General features: G+C 39.2%; 1 protein-coding gene across 7 annotated transcripts in view; it reads right to left on the bottom strand.

Moving 5' to 3' along the window:
• The window catches only part of SPAG9 (sperm associated antigen 9), a 99,919-nt gene that overhangs the window by 65,004 nt on the left and 19,564 nt on the right, over positions 1 to 15,351 (bottom strand). For 3 of the 7 annotated variants that reach the window (XM_039501069.1, XM_039501071.1, XM_039501068.1), the window contains exons 3-4: positions 7,226 to 7,296; positions 2,817 to 2,849 (exon numbers count right to left, since the gene is read on the bottom strand). In XM_039501069.1, the coding sequence (XP_039357003.1) occupies positions 2,817 to 2,849; positions 7,226 to 7,296 (104 nt within the window). Of the gene's footprint in view, positions 1 to 2,816; positions 2,850 to 7,225; positions 7,297 to 13,687; positions 13,768 to 15,351 lie in introns of all 7 variants that reach the window. The other 4 variants (XM_039501072.1, XM_039501070.1, XM_039501075.1 and 1 more) reach the window with 3 other exon arrangements.

Here is a 15,351-nt window from a genome sequence, read left to right on the forward strand (position 1 = left end):
TTGTAACTAAAAAGTTCTCTGCATTTCTTCTATGCTAGCCATCCTCCTGGCACTAGGACTGCTCAGGATATTTGTTTATCTGAATGAGCTTGACAAAGTATATTCCAAATGCTAAAGAAACGCTCACTGTTCTGTCACATTTTATCAGACACAAATAGTGACAAACTTACATGGCCCAATTATGCTTCATTAAACTAAGCCAAAACTCACTGTCGGGGGGAGAGATTCTGTACAGTACACCTCTATGTTTTCCAAAGAAATGTTTCCTTATAAACAGGGAAGGTATTTGGGAATTGCTATCAAATCATCTTTATTATACATCATTTATAGCGTGTCACTTTTGTCCAAGCTAATTACAAATTTTGAGAAGTTTCCTCAGCTGTTTGTTCACACAAGTTCTTCCTCCCAACTTCCCACACAAGAGGTAAGGAGAAAGCTGTCTTCGTGGCTTGGCTTTTCAGTACAGGAATATCCTTTTCTTTGTTGAGTACAGCTGTTAGTGTCAGACTCTACATACAAATGCTACTGCAAGCCTGAAAGGTTAGGTTTCCTATTCACATATAAATGCAGGTGAATGAAGTCGTACAGCAGTTCTCCAACTGTGGGTCGTGACTCCATTTGAATGGGGTTGCCAGGTCTGGCACTAGACTTGTTGGAGCTTGGTGCCTTAGCCCCACCACCCGGGGACGAAGCTGAAGCCCAAGCCCCAGGGCCTTCAGCCCTGGCTGCTGGGGCTCAGGTTACAGGCCTCCTTGGGGCTTTGGCCCTCCCCCATGAGAGGATCGGGGCTCGGGTGGGCTCAGGCTTCAATCCCCCCTCCTGGGATCATGCAGTAATTTTTTTTCTGTCAGAAGAGGGTTGCAGTGCAGCAAGTCTGAGAACCCTTGAAGCAGTAGACTGTGTAGTCATGAACTCTAAAAATATTTAAATCTATAATTACTTAAGTTCCCCAGCATCTGGTTCATGCATCGCACTAACAAGTCTACTGTACCCTATGCATTAGCAGCAGAGAGAAATTTAATAGAATATTGACAGTATATTTCAGTCTGCTGCAGAACTACTTCTGCGTTGAGCCGTAATGTCAAAAAGAGGAAAGAATAAGAGAACACACCAATGAATGAAAGATGGGAAAAAAACCTAGACAAGCCTGATACACTAAAAAGTGGGATGAGGAGAGCGAGAGAAAAAAAGGGTAACAAACAGTAAATAAAAGCGGAGGACAGTCACATGGTTTTCAGCAGTTCTCAAACTGTGGATCAGGACCACAAAGTGGGTCACGACCCTGTTTTAATGGGTTTGCCAGGGCTGGCTTGGACTTGCTGGGGCCAGGTGTCAAAGCCCAAGCCCCACTGTCTGGGGCCGAAGCCTGAGGGCTGAGATTACAGGCCCCCTGCCTGGGGCTGAAGCCCTTGGGCTTTGGATCCCCCAGCCCCCCAGGACAATGAAGCTTCCTCACCCCCCCCTCCCCCCAGGATGGCAGGGATCGGGCAGACTCAGGCTTCGGTCCCCGCTCTTGGGATCCCGTAGTGATTTTTTTTTTTGGTCAGAAAGGGGTCGCGATGCAATGAAGTTTGAGAACCCCTGGTTTAGACAGCTGCCAGAGCTAATACTACAAGCTTCAAATGCTCCTTTCATTATTTGATCAACTGACAGGAAAAATCAATTGTTATTTCAGTAAGCATCAAGGATTATTACTTGCAAAGACAAAACTGAAGTTGATTAAAGAAAAGAAAAATATTCCTATTTAGAGAGATGAGAGTAGAAGATAAGTTCCTCAAGCAAATATTGTGGAGAAATCACTCAGCTGAATCAGAGGTTTGATTTCATGCAACAGACCCTTGAAGGCACCTTCAAAACTACATTCAGCAATCTGTAGAGTGATGTTATCCAAATAATTTTACATTAAATGAACAGTGAGGTTACCAGAGCAGAAGTGAAACACTAGGAAGGGTAGTGAAGAGGTTAGACAATAGGAAAATGGAGAAAGAATGAAAAGACAGTGATATCAGTTTTTCTCATTTCTCTCAGTTTGAATCCAACTCCATCATGAATCTTTAAACAAAATAAAAGACAGACATGTGCATACGACAGGTGAAGACGGACTCAGTCTTGTACTGACATGACAAGACCACCTATGAGCCACAATATAAAGAAGAGGGTGAGGTATGAAAAGAAGTTCATGTTTTTCAGGATTCCTTAGTGACCCTGTAATGGTGCTAGAAAACCGTACAAATTAAGAGGAGACTACAAATTAGTACCCTGTTATTTCCTCCACTATTATGTGTATTGCAGTGATGCCTAGAAGTCCTAGCCAAGCCCATTATGCCAAGCAAGGTATACTCAGTATGAGAGAGTTCCTGTTCCAAACAGCTTAGAGTCTAAATACACACAACAGGCAAGGGGTGGAGAGAAACACATACAACACAGAATGAATAATGTGAAGTTTGGCAAATGTCACACACGATTTTTATAAAGGGTTTGGGGAGTATTAGGTTGTGAGAGGAGTTACTAAAGGGAGAAAGCCAAGGAAAAGAAAGGAGGGGAACATGGAGTGACACCTAAGTGAAAGTGACTGGAAAGGAGTAGGGTAGAGCAATCAGTCAAAAAGCACAGCACAGGAATGCCCAGAGTAAAAACAGAGGAAGAATTGTGACTTGAAGGGCATGGGACAAGAACGAGCTGCATTAAATCCTTTTCCTTTGTGGTAGAAGATAGTCACCTCAGTGATAATAAAATCTAAGGAAACGACTTTCCCACCCAAAAGAGTGCATTTGAAATTGTAGAAATGTTTGGTAAATTAATTGAATAAACCAAACCTGCACAGCTTGTTGTCCGTTTTGGAAGAAAGTCTATATAAAAACAAGACATTCCAAACATTCTATTAGTGTTCATTAAATCAAGTTAAATTGATTATACACAGCTGTTGCTCTCTCGTAAATGGAGTATTGGGGAATGGGGAAGAAAAATTTAAACCTTTATATTAATTTCTATTATAGTCAGGACCAAGGCCCATTGTGCTAAGTACTGTACCAATACAAAGAGACATGGTCTCTGCTCCAGAGAGTTCACAATTTAAACAAGCAACACAAAAGGGTGCAAGAAAGTGATTCAAAGTCTGAACTTTTTTTTAAATATACCATATATATCTTATAGGAGGTGCAACCAGCCCTGCCTATTAAGCTTGCTTGTCACTTCCCATTACAAAACCGTGTTTTCAATTGCTTATAACTTTACCAAACTAACCATTTGGGCTGAATTTTTCTATACCACGGGTCTGCCTTTTTCTAAAGAATTTGACTGTTTCAGCCAACACAGTTCAGTTGTATCCAAGACTGAAACCAAGGGAAAAAATTTGCAATGTTAAAAATAATCCTGATAACCTTTACTCTGAGACTCTGCAGCACTCCTGTGCTTTGGAGCAGAGGTGGTGTCTGTGCCAGGGATGTACCTTTTACTGTTCCTGTGATAATCCACCCAAGTCTGGCCTTTGAAAAAATATCAGTTCACATAAACTCTAGCACTTCTCTACTTGAGCATAACAGCTAAAATGCCTGAAGAATCCATGCTCAATGAGCATGCTCCAGCCCCTCACAGCTCCTAGTGCTGGCTAAATGAAGCATGCACCATCCCCACAGAGCACCTGAGTATACTCTATTCCGGGGCCCGCAACCTTTCAGACATGGTGTGCCGAGTCCTCATTTATTCACTCTAATTTAAGGTTGTGTGTGCCAGTAACACATTTTAACGTTTTCAAAAGGTCTCTTTCTGTAACTCTATAATATATAACTAAACTATTGTTGTATGTAAAGTAAATAAGGTTTTTAAAATGTTTAAGAAGCTTCATTTAAAATTAAATTAAAATGCAGAGCTCCTTGGACTGGTGGCCAGGATCCAGGCAGTGTGAGTGTCACTGAAAATCAGCTTGCCATAGGTTGCCTACCCCATCTCTATTCCCAGAGTGGGGCCAGGCTGAGAGCAGGGAGCCTGTATCTCCTGCCTTTATGCTCTCAATGACACCCTGCTGGCACCTAGGCGGCCACCTGACTCAAACACAAAGGAAGTACAGAACTGGAGGGTGTGGGGGAAGGGCAGCAGGATATTGGACTGGAAAGGGATGGAAGAGAAACTGACTACAAATTGACAGGGACTAGAGCTGGCTGGGCAAAAAGACTGAATGGAGCGGCAGGAGAGGGTAGGCGGGTATTGGTTGGGCATCAGAGCAGAAGCTTAGGGCAGAGGGGACACGGACTGGCCAAAGCAGGAATCAGTGTGGGAGAAACAAGAGACAGATCTGACAAGGAGCGGGGAAGCGAACTGGGACTGGCTGGGCAGAGTCTGGGACAAGGAGCTGGGTGAGAGGCATTGGAAGACAGACTTCTTGAGGAGCCTGGAGATGAAGACTGAGAGCCAGTGTGGGGAGGGGTAAGACTGGAGGCCAATGGGAGACATGACAAGACTAGGTTAAAAGGGACAGGGCAGAAGGGGACATGTTTTGAGGGGGGGAGGAAGGGGAGGAGGAAAGACGTGCAGAAGAGACAGGGCAGAGGGGATTAAGACACGCAGAAGGGTCTGTGCCACTACAATCAACTCCAGAGCCTGGAATGGCCTTGGGATATTCACAAATGGGCAGTAATGACACAAAACGGTTGTGGACAGCAAAAGATGAGCCACAATTTGAATTTTAACTGGTTTTGATGTGAAGTTCATTTCCAAGGATTTGATCAGAAATTTCCAACTCAAATTCAGCAGCTCAACAGATATCAAAGTTCTGGTTCTGTCTAGGAGACGTCTATTCAAAACCAGAAAAACAGGCAATGATGTCTACACAATCTGTTCAGAAGGACAGTCTGGCCTACTTGTAATAATATGAAAGGAGGAATTAAGACTTGTGGGTACTAGTCTTAGCTGTACCACTGATTATCCTTTGGACATAATTCTGCATTGCTCACATACCCTTAACTTCAGAAGCTACAAAAACTTCCCAAAACCCACATCATGGGATCCCACAGTGCTCTGACTTAAGTCACCTCTTCTTGGCATTTTTCCCCCCCGTTAGGCCTCTTATTTCCTTTACTTTCTCATCCCCACAAAGAAGCCATTCAGTCCTGTCTTGATTTTTGCTCTCTACAGCTCTTTCCCTCCTGTTTGGTTCTTTTGGGTTCTCTTCCTTTTTTTTGGTCAGCTTCAGGACTTCAATGAGAGGTTTTAGATGTACAATACAAGGACTGGGTACTCACTCTCCATTTTCCTGTCTACTAAATGTATGCAAGTCTACCTCAGTATTGTTAGGCTAATTCTTAAAGCATGGAGATCCTTACATTAAATATATAATATAAATTCATTATATAGTTTAGGGTCTCAAGCCATTATGCTCTAAGCTTCGCTAAACTAAACTAGTGGCAGAAACAGTTACCTACCCTGTAGTGTTGTTTCAATTTCTCCTGTTTCACAATTTTAAGGTCAACTAAGTCTACTTTAGGAGTTTTATTTTTCTGCATTAAACAAAATATTTTTCTTTGCGAAAAATATGTTATGGAAGTCTATATACATATATAGCCTACTACAATACACAAGAGCTATATTAATATTAACATTTATACACTACAATAGTGTAAATGTGTATTTAGAATAATAAACATGGATTTCTGAAAATACACTTTCAAGGATACTATGTTTGATCATACATACTTCAAAACATTGTGCACAATTTGTACACTCAAATTTCCACATTAAAAAACAGGTTAATTAACAGCTACAGAACAGACTAAGGGTAACATTTTCAAAAGTGACTTTAGGCATTTAGGAGCTTAATTCTAAATGAAAGCCAATGGAACTTGGGCTGCTAAGTGCCTAAATCATTTGTGAAAATGAGACTAGGGCCAAATTTTAAAGGCAGTTAGGCACTGTTATGCTCAGTGTAGCAATCCCCAACTGATTTAGGAGCATAAATCTCATTTTCAAAAGATTTAGGAACTGAGGAGTCTATATCTGCAGACAGCATTGCAATGCCTACGTACCCTTAAAAATATGGGCCGTAGGCACGTCTGAAAATTTTATCCTAAACTTTTAAAATAAAAATTTTCAGTAAAATCTTTAGAACCCTAACATCATTGAATTTTATTTGTAAAATCTGGACTTTCTTAAACATAGTTGAGACCCTGTTTTGTACTGTTTGAAAGCCCCATAAACATCATGGTTCTAGCTCCTGTGAAACTTCCATTCCCTTTCTGCTACTCATTGTCAGTATTGTGATGCCTCATTCGCCTAGATGAAAACTATGCTAATATTACAGATAGTCAAATGTCATGTTTTAAGGCACAATATTTTTAGTTGAAAAGGCCAGAAGAGAATTGCTCTCACTTTGAAAGACCATGTTTTACTACTACTGGAGAGCTAAGAAAGAACAGGAGCAGTAAAAGGGCTGGATTCAGAAAATAAGAGGACCAACAAGCAAGATTCTCTCAATATCAGAACATAGCAAATTTAGTTAATTAAACGTACTCAAATTAAAGTTTTATTAGACTGAAATATTCCCACATATACATGAACACTGGGCCAGCTAGGATCCCTGCCTGCACTAGGAAGATAACCCTTTGCTAATAGTCATTCACTAACAGGCCTCTTTCACATGGTTTATAACTGTTCAACTGCAAGAACAGACCATGCTGAGAACAATTTTGTTTGGTCTCAAGTAGCAGTTATTGTTAACAGTTGAGAGAAAGAATGAAGGGAAACTCTCTCCTGACAATGGTTGTCAGCACCAAGTTGATTTCCTATGGTAAATGAACTCTCAAGGAAGAAAGTGGAACCATTGGCATTGTGGAAAAAGCATGCAGAACACCAGAAATAAGGGGATTACGTTACCTTTTTAGTTATTTGTTTGCAGCTCATTACGTTTGCTTTGAAAAATTGTTTTGGGGGTATGGAAACTAGAAGTGTCGATATAATTGACAGTTTTGTACAAGCAAAGTAACATGGAAAACATACGTATACTCAAACATACATGGCAAATAAAAACTACTAAATGTCAAATGGAGCCTGTGTACAATGGATGTTGGCAACAAAAATGTCAAAGTCCATAAACAGAATTTTGTGTACACTGCTTAGCAAGCTAGAATGGCTAAAAATTTCCCACTTTGGCATTAACTGCTGTACATAGGAAGCTTAAGTTCACACATGGTGTAAATATTTTATATCAAAATGATAAGAGTATTTAGACACCTACCTCTGTATGTCTTGAATGAAGTGCATTGTATTCTTTCTTCAGTTCTGCCTCCCTCTCCTCAAGTCTGCTAACTGAAAAAAAAAAATTAAGGTTAACCCAAGGACACTCAATACTAGCTACTGAAAGTCTGATTTCCACAGACCAAAACTCACTCCAGAGGTCAGGGTATTCCAATTGATGGATATCAAGCAGCAAGAGGGCACTTAATGGAGTTGAGGAAATGCAGCTCTATTATTGTCCTTCCATCTTTCTCACCCCCGCACTCTTCTACAACTAAAGAAAGCACACTCCTTCCCCTAAAGGTGCAAATAGCCATATGGGAGCTGAAATACATTTTTCACCGACAAGTTAGACTATTAAATCATCAGATTTCCAGTTAAATTTGTTTAAATTTGTCCAGGAAAATTGTTTACATTAGTTCTACCAGTTCAGCTCTTTTCACACATGCACAACAAGAGAAAGTAGGAAGCAACAGAGATCCTATCACATGCTATACTGTTAACCTTGCATTCAGCGGTCACATCTATGAAGAGAACTGCAAGCTATCTATCGGCATTACCAATAGGAAGTCACACAAGATAATCTCAATGGTAACTTCTAGCCTTGGAATCTAGAAAACTTTTCTTCTACATAAACAGGTAGCCAACTCACAGGCCTAAATCAAACCTATATTTCTCCACTGAAAAGTTTTAAATGGCTGAAGCAGAGCAAATATTAACCAGATACGCTATGTTACAGTGATCTAAAGTATTAATCATTTGGCCATAACTTACTGTATTCCACATGCCATAACTGGAGTTCTTACATTTAAGAGTTCAACCTTGCACTCCATTGTATATTAAAGTAATGGTCCTGCAGATGCAAAACTAAACTTTTCATTTTCTTTGAATGCTTACATTTGAAGACAAATGTACTGAAATTAATCTCAAGTTTATTAAAACACAACTTAGAAAAATTTTTAGCCAGCAGTGCAGTCTTAATTTACAAGATTAAAGATGATAGGTTTTTTTGGTTATGGCTCGTCTTCACATATGCTACAGCAGTGCAGCTGTGCTGCTGTAGCATGTTAGTGAAGAGACTAAAGTAGAATCACTACTGGGGCTCAGCTGTACTGATGTAGCACTGCTAGTGCAGATGCTCTATGCTGATCAGCGAGAGCTCTCTCATTGGCATAATTATTCCACCTCCCTGAGCAGCGCTAGCTATGTCCCTCTCCCACTGACATAGTGCTGTCCACACTGGCGCTTAGGCTGGTATAACTTATGTTGCTCGCAGGGTGGGTTTTTCATACCCGAGCAAATTAAGTTATACCGATGTAGGTCTGTAGGGTAGACCTGGCCTTAGACCAAGTTATCTCCAAGGTTATTGTATCCCTATACCACATTTCTCTTCCAAATAGTTTATAAACCCAATGCTCTCTTTACACTACATTTTTAGTATAAGAAGTAGAATTCTGAACAGCCAGGCCTATGTTAGAATTAGCTCTCTCAGTTAAAATGCTGGTTCGTTGGTTGGTTGTTTTTGTTTGTTTGTTTTTTTAATTTAAAAACCTTATGGCTACCTTTCAAAATGTAAATTATTTTAAAAAAAGGAGTACTTTAAATTTGCATACTATTGGTATGTCAAAGATATACCAAATTGATCAGCTGCTCCCCTCAACTTAGAAATGGGTTAGAAGTAAAACAAGTACGTTTTCTGTCCCATTCTGAAAAGTAACAAAGTACTTTACCAGTACAGGATCATCTACAGCTCTCAGCAGATAAAGCCAAGGTTACCCTTGGTTTTAACACTTTCAGCTCATAACTCAACTGTAATTGGAATCCTCACACTAACTTTCATATAACAAAACATGTAATTCTAATATTCAGTACAGTGTTCGGAAGGTTCTTAGACAATCCTTTTTCCAATCAAAATGGTCTGTCATGGCCTTCTGCAGTGTTCACTCATGTCATTTTAATATAAGCTGTTACCTAAAAGTTTGTTTTTTCCCTTTCGTTCAGCTGTAGAGCTTTTTTCCCCCTGCCATTACAAGTTTGTCAACTCTAACTTTCTGCTTGTGGAACATGCGAGAATATTACATTATGTATTCTTTTGATTTAGGCAAGTGCTCCATATTTTCTAGTTGAGGTTCTCTTCTTCCACTTGCCCTGTTTAAACCCCTCAAGATGATTTATAATACAGTTACCAATCTGTCTGCAGCTATAGACTCAGTGTTGTGTCAGTATCACAAGACCTATGCCAATATTTTCTCTGCAATTTGTGCATTTCTACTATTGCCAGAGTGCTCGTCATCAATATTTCTCAATGCACCATTTTTTTAGAGCCCCATATTTTCTACATTTGCACATAGCATGTACTTTATATAGATACTAGTTTTAAAATGTTCAAATTGAATAGATTCAAAAGATGTAACCATAACCTACAACTGTCTGTGCATGTCGATCAACATTACTCTAATCTCATCTTGCTCTTCTAAGAACATTAAGATATTTGACAAGACCTTTTGCACTCTAGCTATAAATACCAAACTGCTCAAAAGTATCACACACACACTATATATATATATATATATATACACACACACACACACACACACACCCTATACACACACACCTATGAACCAATCTTACAATACAGTAAAAAAATCTAATGCACGTAATGGCAGGCTGAACAAGAACTCTAAGGTGAACTTAGCAGCAATTAAGGATGTATCCTTAAAATGTAAATATAGCTATAAATACATGAACATTACTTTTGAAAGGCTTGATATAGGATGCAAGATGCTTAGCTGTGCGTTTCTAAAGAAATTATCAACGCACTGTAGAGTAAAGCAGACGAGAAGAATCTAATTTGTCAGAGGCAATGTCCATTCTGAACACTCAGGGAGAGAAGATAAGTGCATGGAAGCTTTGGATAAGTATCCAGAGAAACAACCGATTTTATTTGAAAAGCCAGCTTTTGCCTACTGTATCAAACTATATGAACTATTTTCTTCTAGTACAGCTGGACTACAGCATATCAGTTTACAATCTAAGTTAACTATGCCTTGGCCAGATGGAAAGATACTGTAGAAATATTTAAAACAAGCAAGGCTGGCTCACCTTAGTTTTTCCTGTCACTAATACGTTTGCCAAATCATCAGCTTTAGGACTTTTAAGAGGAAAGGTCTTATGGTCATTCCCTTTTGCCCTCACAGCCAAATTTTTCAGGTGCTCAAAAACTGCCTCTGTCCAAGCAAGCAGTTTGGAAATCAGGAAGGCAAATAGCATTGCTAATTGGCTTCATGTTATGGGAGACCTGTTCCCTTCCTTAGAAACAGTTTCCAAGTACACTGAAATAGCATCAGGACCTAGATAATGCTAAATATTAACTAATGATGGCTTGGGTTTGAAATTTTGCTTCTCAGTGCGGGTGAGTAGATGATTATATTCACTGTAGTCACAGCTGGAGATTAGCACAGAAAAACACACTGATACAAGTTTAAGTCCTCTGACTTATATGTCTTAACTAGTACTGGCTCATAATGATTTTCCAGAATTCACCAGAGGTGACCTAAACACATGCCACATTTAAATGACTATCACTTTACAGTTAAACCATGAGACTAATTCCCAGCACTTCATTTTGATCACCACAGTCTACCTAAATGAAATCAGCAGTAAAATCTGCTTTCTACAATTTACTGTGGTTAACAGTTTAAGATCACTGATGCTGTCCTAGTGCTACCCCAAATTAGGCTATTTGCCTCCTTCATTGGGCCTATTCTAACAAGAATGGCAGCTCCATAATTAAAGCTATGGGTGACAGTTTCACTAGATGCAGGCACTAAAGACCCAGGGTGCACACCCACACAGATTTATTTCATAACCATTCTATTTGTGGTGGGAACATTTTATTAGAGGAAGGCCCTGCAACGTGACCAAAATGTCTAACTCTGGTTTAGTCTAATCTCCTCTGGAGTTCTTTCCTCAGCATGATGCCTACAACTGATGTCTAGTCTCTTGCTCATGCATTTCATCCTGGGCTTTGCTGGTCAAGCTTGTGACAGCCTTACACTCAACTTGATGGCATTTTCCTGTCTTTCTGTCTGTAATGAAATAACTTTTGAATGCCACATCTGATCAATTACACAATTTAATGGAAAGTTCTAGGCATCAATAGCCAAAACCCTATTGATTTTGAGAAAAAACTGGAAACCAGAAGAGGAAAAAGTGAGACAGATGAAGCCCCTGCCAGCTTTTCATCATAGCCTCAAGCACCTCTGCAATTGTTTATAGATCAAAAAAACCTGCATAACATTCCAGCATAATACTCCCACCTCATCTCAGTCCATCCTCCCAATAAAGTTTAACATGTTGACATCCCGAATGACTTTTCATCCAAACAGAAAGAAAAAATGGGGGGAGGGGAGAGGGGACAAATGACGGTGTGTGCACCGTCCCTGGGGCGGCGGGGGGGAAGAATGAGAGCACACAGCCCTTGCCATGGGAAGAAAAATGGGCAAACCCTGGAATGAGGACAGGAGCCTGACCATCTTTTAGCCAACACTGCAACATATATATATATTTTTTTAAAGAAAAAAGCCTTTCATTATAGCAAGAATGACAACACCCACAATCCCATCTGAGACACAACTCACCACCCCCCACAAACCAACAACCCCATAAAAGAAGCCAATGAAGCAAAACAAAACCTAATACACGCCCAACCCCAAGATAGTTTACTTAAAAAGGGAGAATTGGACACTCCATGGAATCCTTTAGGGACTTCACTATTGCTATCGAATTTTACACAGACGATGCGCAGATACAGCACTGATAAACAACAGTATAAAACTCTAAGACACTGAGTAAGAGTATCAGAACCTGGTCCAAAAAAGAAACATAAAAGCTTAGCAATTAATATGGGCTTACAAATGGGTCTCCTATTCCCAAGAGAAACAGGACATCACCACAGCAACAGGCTAGATGGCAGTACACAAAGCCCTTTAGACTGGCAATACCACCACCAGGGCAACAAATTTAAGTCTGAAGGTTGCCTCATTTTCATTTTGCTCAGCTTGCACATGGTGCAGAGTAGGAGTCTGAAATCGGCCAGGTAACATCCATTTCAGTAGGCTAACTGTAGTGCCATTTGGGACACCCTACAGCCTCACAGGGAAGGGATTTAAAAACAAACATGTAGAAATTTGAGATTATATTAAAGAAATGATCATAAAGCAACTGAAAAAGTTCCTTTTGTAATCCAATGTCTCAGACCCCTATTTCTGGCTAGAAAAGTATTTAAAAGATATCACCACAAGGATGGTGGGGTGAAGGAAGCCTACAGAAAGTTTTAAGCAGAGATTAAAAACAACCTGTTTTGGCCCTTTCATTGAAATAAATACTTAAATTGCTGAAAACAAATCCATTCTCAATTTTCCTGCTAGCCAAATATAACTATTCAGATGAAGGGAGAGATCTAACAGTTAGCCTTATTTATAATTACATTCACATGTATTTTAAGAAGATGACTTGGCAAGATCATTATCTGCTGCAATTTAAGACAGCCAGGAGCATCAAGAATTGAGCAACTTTTGTCAGACTTAATCTGTACTAAATTTTGTGTCCGCTACCAAGAGTATCTAACCACAAACAGTCCTTTACTTCAATTACTTCTACTGTTTAATATTCAGCATAGATTGAAGTCTAGTTTCTCAGATATTGCATATCACCAATCTCAATTTCAGAAAAAATTAGAATTAGTGAAGTTAACTGAATGCCCTCCAAATTCATTATAGCCCAATTTGTCATAACACATTACAAGTTCAATACTGATTTTGTAATACTGCAGAGTAGATTCTAAAAGTTCAATCTTTCCAGGTACAATTCACACCTATTAAATAACACCTTATCTATTTCATTTAAATGGTGTTTTACACATTGAAAAATACTATCCTGAACAGTGGAAGAATCCCCATTGATCAATTTAAGGAAGTAATTTTTTTAACTAATTTTTTGTTGGACAATTTTATACAGAGCTCTAAATCCTCAATCAAGTTCTGCATCTATACAAATATTAGTCAGCTTTGAATATAGTATGTAAACCAAGTTGTAAATATTCAAAAAATCAGAACACTAGACTGAAAAGAAAATAGATTCCATTGGAAAAACAAAGCTTCCATGAAAGAAAATGTTCACTTTAACATATGCTCAAGACCCATCTGCAATCTGATATACAGCACAAAGTGAAACAATATCCAAAGATCTGAAATACCAGTACTCCATACGAAAACTTAAGCCTCCTTGATTTAACTCATCCAGTTCAGCTCAAACTAAACCAGTCAAGCCTCAAAACAGGAAATTCAGTATTAAGGGAAACTGATGTGAAGCATTTGGAACTTCCACCTCCATCCTGAGAACAAGTACGAAGGATTAGGCAATAAAAGCTGCCTGCCCTGCCTGTTCAAAAATCAGATCTTACCTCCCAAGTTTGATGGCTTTTGCCAAGTTTGGAACACCCTCCATCTGTTTGTTGTCCTCTGCCTCAAACTGCTGATTAGCCTAAGGGGGAGAAAGAGAAACAAACCTGCTAGAAAGCCAAATCCAACTGATCAGATGCCTCCTTAAGAGGAATTATCAGCTCCTGCTTTGAAGGCAGGGCAAAGAGATCCCATTTATTAGTGGGCCTTACTTGCATGACACTTAAGCCCATTCTGAAGGTTCTCCTTGGACAGTCTTCCTTCACCTGATTCCCTAACAACATGTCTCACACCAACTTTAAAAGATACAGAACACACCTTCTTTAATCTTTAGTGACTACTTGTTACAACTGACCATCCCAACCTTGGCAGGGAAAAACTAAATTGATTCAACACAAGGGTTTAACTACAAAGCAATAAGAAATCTAGACAGAATCTGAGGGTAAAACATACTGTTTAAGACAAATAGTAAATTCAGTTCTTTTGCAAGAGTTTAAACACCTTCAAATAGTTCACATTTAATACTTGTTCTACACTGTAGTTAAAGTTTTTAAATTGACAATATGCTGATTTAGACTTCCAAGATTACAGAAATATTTGCTCTCGAGTAAATAGCAATGTGCATATATTCAGTTTTTTGCTTGCAGAATTCCATAAAATGAGCAAGCAGCAAAGAGTCCTGTGGCACCTTATAGACTAACATGTATTGGAGCATGAGCTTTCGTGGGTGAATACCCACTTCATCGGATGCATACCCATGAAAGCTCATGCTCCAATACGTCTGTTAGTCTATAAGGTGCCACAGGACTCTTTGCTGCTTTTACAGATCCAGACTAATATGGCTACCCTTATGATACATAAAATGAACAGACATCCATTACCTTAAGACTGTAATGTGTCCACTAATATTGCTTTAAGTCCCACTGAGTTCCCAATTTGATCAAGTAGAAACTATCACTGAAAATCTTTAAACTTGACAAACAAGTGACATTTTTTAAATAAGCTGTCATCTAAAATCCATGTTACTTTCATTTAATGTTTATATAACAGTAGCACTCTAGGATCCCCACATGTCCAAGAACTGAAACCCACTGAGCTTGACTCTAAAGACACAAGCAAAGACAATTTCTGCCAGAACAACTTGAATCTACCACATTGTTTAGCCAACCTACATCCAAAAGTAATGGAGCATCCTGACAATGACTACAGGGTGAAAAGAGGACAGAGTGAAGAATGGAATCACGATACAAAATGCTGCTGTTTCTAAAAGAGCTCAATACCAGGAGAACAGTGATGCTAAAACTACAGTGCATTAACTGTATAAAAGAAGCCAGGTTACCAACAATGACAAGCCATAACGTAAAATCCAAAAAGACATTTAAAATCTTACACACCCTTTGCTGTAAATAACAACTACAGCAAATTAAGTTTTTTGGATAAGTAAAATTTAGAAGGCAGTCTAAAATTTAACAAACTAGAGATCCTCAACAAATCTGTAGCTTATCAGGCCTGGGCAGTAGCTAAACCTTTTATTGTTAACTTTCCCCTGAGAAATACGTCACTGCTGATATTGGTCAGGTAATGTTTATGACGAATACTGGTTAACTTAAAATGTCCTGTCCCCCCTACCCCACACACACACTTAGTTTTATTAATAGGCTTCACA

This window comes from Mauremys reevesii, linkage group 15, assembly GCF_016161935.1.
Source record: "Mauremys reevesii isolate NIE-2019 linkage group 15, ASM1616193v1, whole genome shotgun sequence".
In the NCBI taxonomy this organism is placed as follows: Eukaryota; Metazoa; Chordata; order Testudines; family Geoemydidae; genus Mauremys; species Mauremys reevesii.